Below are 16,987 nucleotides of genomic sequence, written 5' to 3' on the forward strand. Positions count from 1 at the left end.
CACTTGCAGAATGGCCGAAATATCGTACAGCGGTTACACATTGAGCGATGCAATAATGAACGACGGAACTTTCCCTTGTTCCGTCATTACCTGTAATGGCGCCGCATGCAATATCGCCTGGTTGGCCGTGTACAGACTATTTGCGCGCTCCCGCATTGGCACGCGGTATCATCCGGTTGGTTGTGCAGCACGGCCAACTTATTGATATCGCATGCAACCGCGTGAGCGCGCAAATAGTCCGTACAGACACAGTACGACATCCGCACAATCTATTCCAATCCGCATTGGAAGGATATATCGTTCAATGGATCACATAGTATGTACCCGGTTTTAGGAGCGGATTGGTTGGACCACCACTTAAGATCCACTTTATCTCTCTCCACTTTATCTCTACCCAAGATTTGATAAAAATCCACCCAATGACAGGATTGTGTCCAGTTAGGGCACTGGACACCGCCTGTCAGGGGGTGTCTAACATTGGAGAATTGTACACCGGGATGGACTGGCCCACAGGGGTACAGGGAAATCCCCGATGGGCCCCACAACTTGATCTAATGTCAGGTAACAGACTGTGCACTTGAATTAAGGATTGTTATTCTATTAGAGGGTCAGTTACATGGGCTCTAACGTCTGTCCAAGTCTCTGTGGTGGCTGGCCTCATCCCCTGTAGGAACTGACCAACAAAGCATGTGCCCCTACCATTGCATTGCTCAGAGTTTGTTTTATGTTGTTCATTCTTGCTGTCTGCCACCATGCGAACTTTAAGTAATTTCTAGGTATTTAATGAAGACAATTAATGCCAAACAAAATGTGACTCCATTTTCAATCTCTTTCTTGCAGCCCCCGGCTGGCTCCAGAAGCCAACGCTGTGCACATGCGCAGTGTCAGCTTCCACAGGAGAAGTTTTTCATAAACGTGAAAGACTTCTACAATATGCCGGGTATATAACAGCAGGGACAGCGGTTGCAGTAACTGCTGTTCCTGCAGGTTCCAGTTTGTACATAGCGGGGATATTTTCATTAAAAATGAAAATATCTCCTGCAATATGGATACATAATAATCGCGGCTGTTCTTCGATTATTAGTACATTGACCCTGTTTATTTGGGGGCTAGATTGCACAACATCTATGCCAGTATGTTTACAAAAGTGTACTTATTTTTAATTAAACAGAGCACAGAAATCATGGTCTCTGTCTCCTATGGCAGTTTTCAGTAGAAACAGTTTTTTTTCTATCAAAGGCTACTACCGGCAGTGGCTATCGTGAGAATCATCAGCGTTAACAATGTCCAGCGACAGTTATAATAAAGCTATCACCTATTTAGCAGAGACAGCTGAATAGAACTGTAAAGATCCTTGAAGTTGGCATCCCACGGTTATGCTAGTTGAGGAGGAGGATTACTTGGAATACTAAAACAAATATGGTGGACACATCACACTACCAAATATGAGATTTAATGTTTTTTTTTTTATTATTTATTTTACTGTCAACTTCAGAAAGATGCATTATACCAGTCTGTTTCTCTTCTGTTAATGCTCTATTACATTCCGCCAAAAAATTGAATAGGTAAAAAAAAAAAAATGTAAACGACTACAATAAGGAAAGCTTTTCTGGAACAAATGGTTAGCACAGAATGCATGTAGCTCTCCATATACAATTGATTCAGAAGACTATTTAGGGGTCTGTTTCCAATATTCTTATGGCAATAATAGAAAATCTGATATCGGGCAGCGTAGGTGTAAGGATGAACCACTTCGCCAGGACGTTATGTAGGAATATGTACATGCTTGGTCTGGCTTAGGCTGTGCCACTTTTATAGTGAATTCATTTACATAAAATGTTTTCAAATAAACTATTTAATAAATACATTTTATATAATTAAAAAAAGGAAATATGCTTTATATAATAAAGAAATTCCAGCTATGATATGGCGATAGTGATAAGAGTACTGTGGCAGAAGATGTACTGTGATCCTTTTAAAATAGACTTCTCCATGTGAAAGCTATTCTACAGGTTGCCACCAGCAATGCCAGGCTATAGCTATCTCTTTCCGGCTAGCTTATTAAATAGGCCAACTTCTATCTCCAGTGGCAACACCTAATTTCGACAGAATTAGGGCTTATCTCTGTTTAATAAATATTCCCTTAAATCATGGTGACACCTTAACTAGATACAGGGCCATCCCGAGCCTTATTTTTTTTGTAAGCGGATATAGATTTTGGTGCCCCCTGTTGAAATAAAGCCTCATATTTTGGTGTGAGAAATATCCGGAGTACATATAATAACAATGACAAAAGGGAATCTGTAGATCAAAAGACCAGCTTTATTTAAACACGTTTATAATTTAATACTATACTCAGTGGTGTCACTAGGGTTGGTGTAACAGAGTGCAGTAACTAATGGTGTTACCCCACATGGACCTTCTCCTGCATCAGACCAAATAGAGGCCCTGATTCAGAGCCGGAAGCTCTGTCAGAGCGCTCGCTCTGAATCAGGGCCATCCTTCTCTTTTTCTAGAGCGGCCTCCTGGCCGCTCGCATAGCTGTGGGTGACCACCCACAGCTATAGCGGGCGGCCAAAAAGATGGCCGCAATGGTCAAGACCATCGCGACCATCGCGCTTGCGGCGAGACCCTTGTGGTAGGGTCTCGTTTCCGCAAGCCCAAGAGTGCTTTTGGCTCTGACAGAGCCAAAAGCACTCCCACTGACATCACTTGTGATGTCAGTGGGGCCGGCCCTAGACGGTAGGCGGTCCCATGGGAACGCCTCCGTCTGGGCAGCCACGCCCCCGACCCGCCCACCAAAGGGGGCGTGCTGTCACTCAACATCGTCAGCACGCCCCCTTTGTAGCGAGACCCGGAGCGACGGCTTGTCCGTCGCTATCCGGGTCTCGTGCATGTGCACGACTGAGCCGCCTCCATCGTGCGCATGCGCACTGGGCCAACATCGACCCGCTTGCTAGCGCTCAGCGCTCGCGAGAGGGTCTGAATCAGGCCCAGAATCCTTAGTAATAATATACAATGGACCTGGCAGGGGAAAAAACACACACATTAACCCCCACTGCCCAACATGATAAATAAAAAACACATATGCCCCCACATGAAAATAATAAAACACAGACTTAGTATGTAAAAAAACACACATAGAACCCCACATGAGAAAAAAAAACCACACACATTAGCACCCACATAAAAGTAATAAAACACATAGGATTTGCATGAAAAAAAAACACACACATAGGCCCCTACATGAAAATAATTAAACACACACAGGCCGCAACATGAAAAAAAATTAATACACATACACATATGCAACCACATGAAAATGTATGAAGTGTTATAGGGCCCCTATACAGCAGGACCACCCTGGGTGCTAAGCTATAATTATACCCTAAGATAGGTATTCAGGGAGAGGATGACAGCACTGGGTGACAGGGAGAGGATGACAGCACTGGGTGACAGGGAGAGGATGACGACGGGGAGAGGGTGACAGCACTGGGTGAGAGGGAGAGGGTGACAGCACTAGGAGACGGAGAGGGTGGCAACAGGGAGAGGGTGACAGGACTGGGTGAGAGGTCAACAGCACTAGGTGACAGGGAAAGGGTGATGACAGGGAGAGGGTGACGCCAGGAGAGGGTGAAAGCAGTGGATGACAGGGAGAGGGTGACAGGGAGAGAATGACCAATGTGTGACAGGGAGACAGCCATACAGGGTATTTCAATTTCCTTACCTGGGACCTAGAACTGCAGAGTGTGGATGCTGGCTCCTCCTTGGACCTCACTTAACGCCGGGGACGGACATACGATCGTGACGTCAGATCCCCAGCGTCCAGCACAGCCTCAGAGAGAGAGGAAGCTGAGGTTGGAGCATGGAAAGGGGAGGAGAGGGGAGAGCGTGGCCCCTCCTCCCCCCCATCCAGCCGAGCACAGACTCTCACTCTTGTAAGCTGTGTCACTCTGGGGGGACAGGCAGAGCCTGCGGCACTGGCGGCTGGCTGCACATAATGAGTCAGTGTGACTCATTGTAATGTCGGCGGCTGTGGGGGACCGCGGCAGGACTCAGGAGATGACGCGGCCGCCCTTACAACTTGGCGCCGTGCGCGGATGCGTACCTGGCGTAATGACTAAATATAAAATCAGGATATAACAAACATACACTGTTGATAATACATGCATATACTCTAGATACAAAAGGTATGAGGTCTCAGTTTGCTAGGTCTAACCAGACAAATTTACGTATGGAGCAACAAATCAAATTGTGAAAATGTTGTAAAATAAAGCTTGCCATGATTATAACCCAATCAGGATAATAGTGAATATAATATGTTAATTTTGAATTAACTTCAAAATGGTCTCCAGCAAATTGTTGTGTTTAAGCAAACACACTTGTAACCTCTGGGAGTAACCAGATAATCTGCGTCAATGACATATACACCCCTCATAAAAACATTTTTTTTTTTAAATGAAGGGATAATATATCTTCCAAAGGGATCTATATGATGTAATCGTGTTTTATATACATAAGCAGAAATATATAAACATATTTAGTTGAATAATACCATACCCCTGCTAGTTTCCAGAAAGGTGTTAGTATATTATTAAGAAACCATGATGAGAACTGCACTCAGATTTAGGGCAATAAAATAGTTGTAAATTCAAGCACATCTATTTCAGTGATGTCACATGGGGGGGATTTTTGGCCAAGAAAGAAAATAAAACTATTAAAAAGTAGTCCAATGATCTGGGAAATTCTGCTTTTTGTGGGCTCAGTCAACTATTTAGAAATTGCCCAAGCTTTATACCCTTCTCTCAGGCAGCAGATTACAAGAAACATTTTAAGAGTGCAGTTCTTCCATTTGTTTATAATTTTAGTTTTCTTTCAATAATTTTTTTGTCAATGTATCAATATTTTTATTCAGTAGACACTGACATATTGTTCTCCTAAATTCACATTTTATAATATTCTGTCTCTGTATTCTTAAATGATTCATATGTAAAATAAGCTTTGTTTTTATAAATGACAGTTATGTCTGGAATTGTTTGGTTTACAGTAACTGAGATTAAATTAGATTGTAATTGCATTTTCTGATAAATCAGGGGGTACCTGAAGAAATCCATACGAGTGTCATCTTCTAAACTAATCCTTAGAGGTGCCATTTCTTTGTGGTAATTGGTATGCAAGATATTTTTTTTAGAGACTTTAACCCCTTCAAACCCACGTCATAGATGCTCAGGTGGATTTTTTTGTGATTTGTTATTATACAGTGTTTCTCATTGGTGGAGACTTTCTTTTTCATATACAGGTTGAGTCTCCCATATCCAAATATTCCGAAATACGGAATATTTTCAGCTTGACTGAGATAATGAAACCTTTGATTTTTGATGGTTTAATGTACATAAACTTTGTCTAAGGCACAAATTATTAAAAAGATTGTATAAAATAACCTTCAGACTGTGTGTATAAGGTGTATATGAAACATAAATGAATTTCATGTATGTACACAAACTTTTTTTGATGCACAAAATTATAAAAAATATTGTCTAAAATGACCTGCAGGCTGTGTGTATAAGGTGTATATAACACATAAATGCATTCTGTGTGTATATTTGGGTCCCATTTCCAAGACATTTCATATGCCTAGAAAATACAATTCAGTAAAGAATTTACCCCTAGGGAAGATGATCAATGAGTTAACATCTGAAAGACATTCAGTGGAGTTTGCTTTTCTGTGGAAATTTGTGACCATATTTAGTTATGATGTGTTATCTGGTATGTGGCATTTTTGTTACAAAATATTTTTTCAATTTGGATTAATAGTAAAGATAATTATACAAGAAACAAATACAAAAATAAAAAAACTTGTATGTAAATTGTTATTATCAGTAACAAACAGAACATTAAACAAAGCTGGCTAGTATTTCAAAGCAGTGAGCAGTCTACAGAATGTTGATGATAGATTCCATTCAAAAATGGTTCTGATTCGGGACTGCCTTTCTTTACAATAAAAAGAGCAGGTTTCATATTTCATTCTTCTCATATTAGAATCGCTGACACAGTGAGTTAATTAAAATGTGCAAACAATAGAGAAGATCAACGTAGGGATGAAAAACAATTACCAAATATACAGGAGAAATCTACAAACATCCGGTAGTTTTACAATAAAGGTTTTTATTTCACAGCTAACAACATTATAGATAATAAAGTAGTTTTTGTTATTTTATGGATTGGCTGTGAAGTCTGTTTTTTTACACCTCCTCGTAAGAAGTGGCGTTTGGGCTTTATGATGATGTGTACTATGTAACCTATGTGCCATGTTACCAAGGTCCAAGTAGTAAGCTTTCTACACATGATAGCTAGCACACATATAGTATATAATACGTACAATTACAAATCTCCAAGCAGTAAGTTTACTACCCGTGATAGCTAGCACACATACAGTATATAAGGCCTGATTCAGATTTGGGAATATAGTAAAATATAGCAATTAACTGTGTACCTGGACAAACTATGTTGCAATACAAGTGGTGCAAATACATAGATTTTTTTTTGCATGTGGGGTAAATACTGGCTGTTTTTGTATGTAGCCCACAAAATGCTGGACAGCTTTATTTTTACACTGCAATTTTTCAGTTTGGAGTTGGACACACCCCTCTCAAATCTAAATATCTCTGCACATTTTAAATCTGCCACACCTGTTTTACCAGGATGCAGTGTTACCTGCTCTTTCTTATGGCGCGTATCCACTACACGAGAGTGGAACGACTGAACGATTACGATGTTGTAATCATACAATCGTTCATCATCCTGTAGAGTGGATAATGTGCCCACACTGAAAGATATGTTGTTCAGTGCAGCAGGGCCGCAACTGGGGGGGATGAGGGGTCATGTGCACCGGGCACCATCCTCCAGCGGCACTGGCCACACACTTTTCTGTGCCGGAGGTCTGCAGATAGAGACCTCCGGCTGTGGTGCGCGCCGGACATTGAATATCGGCGGAAGATCCCGCCCTCCCTCCTGCCGTCGGTTGTTGGGGTAAGCGCTCGGGGGGGGGGAGGGGCGGAGAGTCAGTGATAGGGGCGGCAGTGCTGCACTGGGCGCACTGCCGTCTAGCTACAGCGCTGAGTGCAGACACCCTCCCTCATCCCCGAACATGCACAACCTGATGATCTCGTCAGGTTGGCCTACATGTTCAGGCGATGACAAATGCCGACAACGACCAGCGGGAGCGCGCATCGCTGGTCGTTGCCAGCATATTCACTACACGATTAATGCACGATTCAATGATAAGGATGTCGTAGTCATTCAATCCCTCTTTTTCTCGTGTAGTGGTTACGCGCCATTATTCTATTCCCAAATCTGAAGCATGCCCATAATACATACAGTTACGTATCTTAGAAAGCACCATACTCATATCTTTACATATGTCCAAATATTTCAGAACAATTCTACATTTAATACAGCGTATAACTTCACATCCTGAAAGACCAGGCTTGAAAATTATTTGGTCGATTACAAATAAAATGACTGATACAAAACAGCCCAAGTATATAGTAATTAGAACTATTCTTTTAATAATCATTTGCATACTCACAATTGCACTTCTTCTGTACAAAGCGAATCTTACATGCCGTTCGGTATGTGGACAAACGTATACGATCCAGATCTTGAGCACCTAGCAAGGAAATACACAAACAAACAATATATGCAAAACAACAAAGGAGTAGATGTATGGTGATACAGTGAATGGCTATATGCCAAGTTATTTACACTCCATGTGCTCATTTCAATGCAAATTGAATAGCACCGGGAAGGAGCTCCCAAAGCTATTCAATTCAGCGCACTTTTAAGCCCGACTGAAGGATTTCTTCTAAAACCCAGACAGGAGCATAGAGAGCGCCGCCGGGCCCTGGTAAAGAGGGAGTGTGGCCTAATCGCGGGAGATGTGGCCACGCCCCCTTGAGAGAAAAAAAACATACTTTTGCAGCGCTGGGGAGGGGGCGCTGTGAGCCCCTCAGCCCGGCGCAAAGCCAGGGGGGTGCGATCAGTGTGATCGCTCCCCCCCTCAGGCATATGAGATTGCTCGAGGCTGCTGCGAGGGAGGGTTGGCGGCACCGGACCCGGGCCCCCGCCAGGCCCCTCTTTAAGCCCGGGAAAGTCGTACCCGCCCCCCCCCCATCGGCACCCCTGCACCCAAAAATCGAACAAAACTCCTGGCGCGATGCTGTTTTCTGCCCTTAGCGCTGCGGAAACAGCTTCGGGGCAGGCACTTAAGTTGGAGAATGCCGGTTCTCGCGACTAAACACCATGTTTAAAGGTGCGAGAACAGCCATTCTTCGACATAACAGCGCGCTGAATTGATTAGATCCAGGAGCTCCTTCCCCGCGCTATTCAATTTGCGTTGAATTGAATCCAACAACATAAAACTCTGCACACAAACCATTTAAAGTTAGATCTGCAGAATGACCCCAAACTGATTATATGGAAAAAGGATCTTGAAAGCACAAAGTTTGCACAGCACACCAGCTTGGTTAGTTTAGACTGTAAGTTGTTGCGCCAGGGAGCCCATATTTTGCAGCATTTCCAAGCAACATCTAATGGAAATCAAGCAGGACAGCCTGAAATCCACTTGGACGAAGACCTAGAAGTGTGTTTGGTCGTCAGCTATCCACATTAAGTACTTGAAAAGGATCATTTTGCAATGAACAGTATTTTCTTTTCTTTCTTTACATTTTTTTGTAAACTTTTTTTTTATTTTTTTTTATTAGAACACTCGTAAATACTTTTGTTCAAGAAATGTTATATGTGTCAGTGAGAGAGTCATTTGATGGCTTATAAGATTTAACAGTGCAGCAGTAAACTCCTCTTGAGTTTGCACCATAATTTCCTACAACCCCAGAGGAGCTAAGGATGGAGCAGTGCAGTTGTACTTGTTGCATTATAAAAATACGCAGTCTAGTTCTATTTGACATAACATGAATTGTGGGCACTACTGTATGGCTTAATATGGTCATCGGTAAGTGAAGTGATAGAATTTGGGGGGTTTGATGAAGGACTTAGCAATATGGTGGGTGAATGGGTGACACGGTATGGGGGGGGGGAATAGGATGATGAGGGGCGCACTGATGACATGAAATTTGTGCTAGACATGTAGACACACCCCTGGGTGGTACTAGACATGCCCCTCTGTGCAGGGTATCCCTCTAAAGATTTCCCTGGGTGCACACCCTAATAAATAGTACTACAAACAAAAGGACAAATTTAGTAGGATATTATTATTATAAAATGAACTGACTTTGCTCTGCTAAACCATTGGACAGTACAGAACAATTGCAAGTTATAATGCTATTATAGAGCTATGATTTGCACATTTACCATGGGTCTAGCGCCCAAGTTTCAATGGATGTAAATATTTTTTTTGTGTGTGGGGGGGGGGGGGGGCATTTGGTCTGCTGCCTACTTCTAAAGAAGTTCAGTAGAGGAGAAGGGCCTATTGTTTGGCTAGTTACTTACAACGCATCTTGTCCCTATACAGCAGTTTTCATAAGCAATGTTACACTGACAGCACATTTATATTCTCAGGAGCATAACAGAAAATGGAAGAAGATACTGTCTAATTCATCATTACCGAAATGCTTGTTAGAGCAAGAAGAAAAACTCTTAGACAATACCACATAATTACTGAATAATTGCATTTTTAATGTACAAAATTGCAAGCATGAACTAGATTTGTGTCATTTGGAAGGTTAAAAACGAAATTATTATCTCTTACAATTTCTTGTAATGTACCTCTATCTACTTTTTTTTAGGGAGGTTTCCATAACCTATAAATGCATTTCTGGGACTATGTCATTCTTTGATAGGTAAGAGACTTGAAGCTGCCCATACATAAACAGACCCAGTCGCTCAATCTGACTTCTGTGTGTGCGGCTGTGAGTGACAAGTGTGTATGTATTTGGTCACTTTACAATCTAACTTGACAACCCATTATTATTGCCAGAAATATTCTCAAATTATCATGCTGGGTGTTCCCAAATCATGTGCAATGCTAGGGAATAATTGAAAACTATCATTTATGGATATGCCTGTAAATTCAGTCTACAGAGACTGCTGCCTGTCTGTGTGTGCATAATTTGCTGACTACACAAACGGGCCCTCATGTGATCTGGCCAATGTGCCCATCCATATGTGTTGTCAGATGGACTTCGCTTCATACAGCTGTGATCTAAAGCATGGCTGTCTTTTGCCTTTAAGTGACAGAGGGTCTCCTGATGGGGTGTCCATTATATGATGTATTGGGGGGTGAGAGTTTTTTCTAAAAAAATAAAACTAAATGTGTCATTCATTTCACAACTGGACAAGAGGGACAAATGAAACCTCTCCTTTCCTGGACTGACAATACTACCAGCCTGTCATGCAGTAGCTGACAGCTTGCTTCAAAATAAGTAGCTCCCACAGTGTTTGGTACGTGATCCCAGCGGTCAGAATACCAACAGTGGCATCCCGATAGAATCCCCATGCCTGAAGGTAAGTAGCCTAACCCTAATCCATCTTTCCCTCAGCCTATCACCCTAACCCTCCCCACACTGCCTTACCCTGGCCCTCCCTGCAGCCTAACCCTAACCCCCCCCCCCAGAAGCCTAACCCCTTCTCCTAGTGCCTAATCCTAGCACTTACCACCGGGATGCTGGCGATTGGGATTCTGGTGCCGGTACTCTAAGCGCAGGCATCCCGAACACCGGGAAGGTGACTACATCCCCTCTCACAGCATGAGAGCACCATAAAAAGGCCCAAGTAAAATAAAGAAGGGGATTACATTCTCCTTTCTACTGGTAGATACATTACCGATTACAGGAGGATCATCTACTAAACTACATTTTAATATATTGTGTTTAATTATAACATATTTCCATAAACTTTGATGAATGATTTGTTAGAAGGTTTTTCTGGGTGCTCTGGTTTCTAGTCTAGTCTAGTCTAGTCCCGCTGGCATAAGTTTCTATGGGGGATGTGATGCTGCCAAATGTACCAATATCCAGAATCCGAAGCATTCCCGGTATTGGCCCTAGCAGCTAATGCCATCTGAAGATAGCATTAGCCGCTGTAGCCTATGGCATATCAGCTGGCGGAGGGATCTCCTGGAACCCTCCGCCGGCAATGGGCGCCGCCTATGTGCAGTCCGCGGGACTGCGCGGTGCAGCAGCCCTGAGTGCACTCCGGCCACATCGCAGGGACAGGCTTCTTTCGGAGCCTGTCTCCCTAAATGTGCCGGTTAATACATCCGGCTGTTATGATCACATTTTGCAATGCGATCATGGGCGGTACTGAAATGCCCTGATCGCATTGCAAAAGCGATCATTAATAAATGGGCACCAGAGTGAAAAGTGATAAGAAAGTGATAAGGTGCCAGCCAATCAGCTCCCAACTGTCATCTCACAGGCTGTGTTTGAAAAATGACAGTTGGGAGCTGATTGGATGGCACCTTATCACTTTTCACTCTGTCTCCTAACACTGCTTAGTAAATAGACCACTTGGACTGTAAGCACCACAGGGGCAGAACTGACGTGACTAAGGGGGTCTATTTACTAAGCAATGTTAGGAGAGAGTGAAAAGTGACAAGAAAGTGATAAGGTGCCAGCCAATCAGTTCCCAACTGTCATTTTTCAAACAGCCTGTGAGAGGACAGTTGGGAGATGATTGGCTGGCACCTTATCACTTTTCACTCTGTCTCCTAACACTGCTTAGTAAATAGACCCCTTAATATTCTCCGTAATTCACTGCAAATATGTGTGCGCTATATAAATGTTAATAGAGTGCTTGTTTTATTACATTTTAGTTTATCCTGTTTGTGAGTACCATCTAATTAACAGCAGATGTCTCTCTTACAACAGCTGTCTATGGACAGCATCCAGATGAGGATCTAGACGTCAAAGCAAGACACTAATTTCTATAGGTTGCCAACACTTGGACTATGACTTAAATCTCTATGTACTGTAGAGCATCTCAGTAACCACACTGAAATTTTTTTTCCTTTCATCTCGGAGTGTAAATATTACAAATATGACTGCAAAATTGACAAAATAATAAATACTATTACTCTTACGCATTTCTGCGAACAACTGCCTTCTGTCCGCCATGGTATTTCCCCTTTTCACACAGTCTTCAATCATTCTGTAAAGAAATACATCACAATGAGGCAGGGAACTGTGCAGATATTTATTACAAGGTATTAAACACAAATTTAAATTCATTTTTTAGAGCGAGATGTGAAACATTTACATAACAAAAAGGTCTCAGCAGAACAGAGTTCTAAATTTATTAGGCTATTAAAATGATTTGACAACTTAGTATATGTCAAAATACCAGCATACTTATTTTATATGTATGTGACTAAGCCATGCAGCTAATTACCACTAATTAAACAATCATTTAAATACTTCACATTATTTATTAGCATCACAATAGGTGAGAATCACTGTTACAGCCTATCCACAATTTTACAACAAAGATAACAGACTTGTATTGTAGTATATGAAATTTAGGGTTAACCATGAAGAGTATTTGTATTGTTAATATAGGCTCTATGTATTTATTTATTACGTTATTTACTGTATATAGCATGCACATATTACGCAGCGCTTTACAGAGAATATTCAGTCATTCACATCAGTCCCTGCCCCAGTGAAGCTTACAATCTATATTCTCACATAGACACTTTTACACATTAGGGGTACTATTTTTTTACAGAAGTAAATTGACCACTTGACTGACATAAATAAATCAAAAATGTCATCAGAATTTGTAGGTTTTTCTTAAGTAATTGAATTAGGTCATAATGTTTATATTAAAAGATTGAACTATTTTAGCAGGAACAAAATACACCTAGACAGTGTCTAGCATCACACTGGGAACATATCTACCAGAGGACAATGGCTGGGGAGGCACACATGGAGATGGGTATGTCTCACCCCCTACTCTCTGTAACTCTCCCCTCACTACACTAAGCTTCAGTGTCCATTGATTCTCCTACCTGCATCACTGTGTCTTCTTTTACTGCTGCTGACTAAGCTCCGATCAGCACTGCAGTGCACTTCCTGGTCACATGACACATCCAAGGTGTCCATCAGTGCTCAAGGCATGCCCCCATACTCAGAGGCATGCCTCTATTAGCTATCTTTCTGTGCAGCTTACTGCCCGTGGTGTCCCCCCTTCCCCAGCTCTGCAAACAGTGTCTGACTATACAGAAGCGAGGCTGAGCTATTGCTGCTTCATCTCTCATCTCCCTGCAGTCCCAGGGAGCTCCACAAAGCTGGTGAATGTTAACTATAAAATGATACAATAAACAAAGAAGATGATAAATATCTTGTTTGTATTATTCTAATCATTTTTATATCAAATCTCAGGAGTATGACAAGGGAGGCTCTGCTTCCCCTGTCTGCACACCTCTGTTTATCCCTCTCCCTCTCCAGGGGCAATACTTCCACCCAGTGGCATTGCCCGGCCCTCAGTATTAATGTATGTTAATATGTCGCCACTGTAGCATTACATCCCTCCCCCAGTGCCGATAGGTGTCTATTGAAGTATAACTCTCCCATGACTCCCAGGGTTTTTTTAGAAGTGGTGATGTTGCCCATAGCAACCAATCAGATTCTAGCTATTGTCTTCTAGAAGGTGCTGGATAAATGTTAAGTAGAATCGGAATGGTTGCTATGGGCAACATCTTCACTTCTAAAAACCTGCACTATAGTAAATATACCCCCCAGTGTCCATATGTCTTGGTTTTAATATGAGCCTCTCCGCCAGTGGCAATAGATTCTCCCTACCCCTTGCTGGCAACTGAAGATCCCCTCTTTGCACTTTTGTTGAGATCGCACAACATTCTGGGGCAAAAGATTGTCAGTGATGACGGCAGTTAAAGACCCTGGGGTCTATTCATGTAGAAGTGAAAAGCCCTTTATCAGTGTTAACATGGCTTTTCACTGCTTTCTCCAGTGGTGTCCCTGATTAATGCAGCTATCGCTTCCCCATACAGTAGTATGGGGAGAGCAATTCATAGAGGCACGGAAAGCTCTGCTTTCCGTTTTGCTTTGCAAAATCCATTCATCATCTCAGGATGGCGTAAGGAGGCTTGTTAGGAGAAAAGCAGCGAAGACTGTGGTCTCCCTGATTTCTCTCTGTTCTCTCCGCCCCCTTCTGTGCCAGGAGCCAATAAGAGGAGCCCAGGACTTATGCATATGCTGGGTCACTTCATCCTTACAGTCCAGTGCCCGCTCTGCCCCAAAGCACCGCTACAGTAAGGTGACCTGGCATATTCTCCTGGAAGTTTATTAGTTTATTAAAACATTGGTACATCGAGGACCATCGGAAGGGCTCGCAGCGCTTGTGGTTGCATTACCTTACAGCAAGCACTGCGAGGACTTCAGTGTAAAAAAACAGGCAGGTGACGTGTACTATGTCGCTGGCTGACAATTATGCACGCCTCTGAAACGGCGTTGCTACACTCAGGCACACCTGCGTTCGCACCTCCACACCCCTGTTATTAAGTGTCCTGCCCCTGTTACCACCCACAAAAACGGCTTCTCCTGTCACTCATTACACTGGGCTGTCTTTGCTGGGCGAGCGAGCGGATTCTGGTCGCTCCGAGTAGTTCGCGCACGTGAAGAACGAAGCGTACGCAAGCGCGATCTGACAACATCAGCTACATATGAGCGAGCGGCCACTAGCGTGCGGCTCTGAATCTGATCCACTGTCCATGGCCTGTCCCAGGTTACTTATCACTTGTCTCTTAAGGCCCCATTTATCAATGGAACATAACTCGCTAAAGGGGTTATATCCTCCTTCCAGTATGTAACAAACAGCAGTAAGCCTGGTTTGTATTGGACCGTCACCTATGACTTTTGCCTTTTTAGCCAGATTGCATACTTTTTCCTGACTTTTGCTTCTTAATTCTCTAACAGTGTACCATATTGTAGCACTTATTATAATTTTTGTAGCAAAGGAATTGGTATAAAGTTGCAGCCCAAGAGGCATATTAATTGAATGACACGATTAAGTTGCAAAGTCCGGGAGGTGCCAAACGAGGCTATTTGGTGCCATTTGAAGATAATTGTATATGGACACGTGCACATATTGTATTCTTTGAAGTAGTACTAATGTACCACGAGCAGCTTGTCAAATATCTACTAAATAGTGGCATTTCAATAACTAGTTTTATGCTGTAGACCAGGGCTAGGCAATGTGTGGTACTCCAGCTGTTGGAGAAAAACACATCCCAACAAGCCCTGCCACAGTTTTGCTGTTAGATTCTGTTAAAACTGTGGCAGGCCATGCTAGAATGTGTAGTTCCCGAGCGACAGGTTGCCTACCCCTGCTGTAGACTAAGAAGCTATCACTACAAAAGTAGCTTATTTGCCATTAACCTAGCAAGTAATCCTAAACTGTATTTCCACCAAGATATGTCACAAGTTAAATAACAAATATCTTGGGCCGTCCAGCACGAACAGCTGTCTTTCACCTCAAAAAGAAAGATCCCTTAAACAGCTATGAATAATGCTCCTCTCATCCTCACTGTGCAGGAAACAAGGGAAAATGCTTAATTCATGGGAATCAAAAATGCTTTCATGAATTATTTACACCTTTTGCAAGTCAATGTGATTTCCACACACAGTGAGAGATGTGCAATGCACACAGTAGAAGTCATTTTCATACAGCAAATTCAGTATACATGCCATGCCTATGTGAGTCTGCTATCTGTCCGCACAAGATGAACTCCCAATTCACAGTATTTGAAAAAAAACAACTGTAAAATATTCTGCACCTAACCTTGAGGTTTGGCAAATAAACCTGAATACGTGCCAGGTGCGAACCCCAGGACTGGAAGGTTGGGAGTGTGGCTGCAGTAACGGGTGGCATAGCAATGCCCTTTTTTTTTATTTTTTACAAATATGCAGTTTTTTAAGTTGCATTACATGGTGACACCAACCTCCATGGCGCTCAGAAGTAGCATATCTCTCCTAGCCCCCGGAACAAAGGTGAAATCAGGATGGTTGGGACGTATTTAGGTGGATAGAGTAAAACGCCACATCATGTCCAACCAACTACCACATTAGGACCACACCTATATTCAGTTCAACATTTCCATTTTTCTTCTAAAATTCTGGTCGGTTGCTTTAGATGAAAATTAATGTACCACATAGTAAAAGATATAACCCTCCACTACCCTACCTGGAGTCCAGAGCTGCTAAATGGGGCCATATTTCCAAGACTTTTTGGTGAGGAGATAAAGAACTGGCAAATCTACTTAACATGGCAACATAGGGGGAGAATGAAGAGAAGGACCAATAAAAAAAACGTTTGAGGCTGTGACCTGTCTCTCCACTTACACCGCCCAATTTTCAGCCGCAACTATTATAGAAAACATGGGTTGGTGGGACGTTGGTAAGATTATATATATATATATATATATATATATATGAGCAGGGGCGCCGAGAGGGGGGTAGAGCGGGTACTGATTACCCGGGCCCGGCCATGCCAGGGGGCCCGGGCCACTTGCAGAACACCAAAGTTTGCCGTTAGTTTTTTTCAACTTTTTTTTTTTTTTAGAAATGCACCTTTATCAAAAACTCAGCGGGCTACGGGCAGCAGTCCTGGGGGGGAGGGGGAGTGTGTGCCTCGATGACTGCACTGTCTGTGTTTCTCCTCTTACTCACATCCGCCGCCACTGCGTAGTTAGCGGTCTTGCGAGATGACGTCATCCATCATCTTGCAAGATGATTGCTTCTCGTGGCTCAGGATGGCGGGTGGGGACTATGAGGGACTGGCTGGGTGATCGTCAGCGTGGGCAGTAATGGTTGTAGCTGCGATGCAGCAAGATAAGGAGCTCGTAGTCAGAGTGGTCTGTGTCACTGAAGGAGGAGCACAGTAAGCATCACTGACTGCTGTAATACTGTAAGTGACTTCTGTTGTGCTGCAGCCTGCAACTGCTGAAGGCTGT

General features: G+C 42.8%; 1 protein-coding gene across 13 annotated transcripts in view; it reads right to left on the reverse strand.

Moving 5' to 3' along the window:
* DTNA (dystrobrevin alpha) overlaps positions 1-16,987 on the reverse strand; it is a 294,993-nt gene that overhangs the window by 110,083 nt on the left and 167,923 nt on the right. For all 13 annotated transcript variants that reach the window (XM_088469565.1, XM_088469560.1, XM_088469566.1 and 10 more), the window contains 2 exons: positions 12,098-12,165; positions 7,589-7,669 (listed from right to left, as the gene is read on the reverse strand). In XM_088469565.1, the coding sequence (XP_088325691.1) occupies positions 7,589-7,669; positions 12,098-12,164 (148 nt within the window). In that variant the 5' untranslated portion in view covers position 12,165. The remainder of the gene's footprint in view (positions 1-7,588; positions 7,670-12,097; positions 12,166-16,987) is intronic.

Source organism: Taudactylus pleione, unplaced genomic scaffold (assembly GCF_031769625.1).
Source record: "Taudactylus pleione unplaced genomic scaffold, aTauple2 ptg000093l, whole genome shotgun sequence".
Lineage (NCBI taxonomy): Eukaryota > Metazoa > Chordata > Amphibia > Anura > Myobatrachidae > Taudactylus > Taudactylus pleione.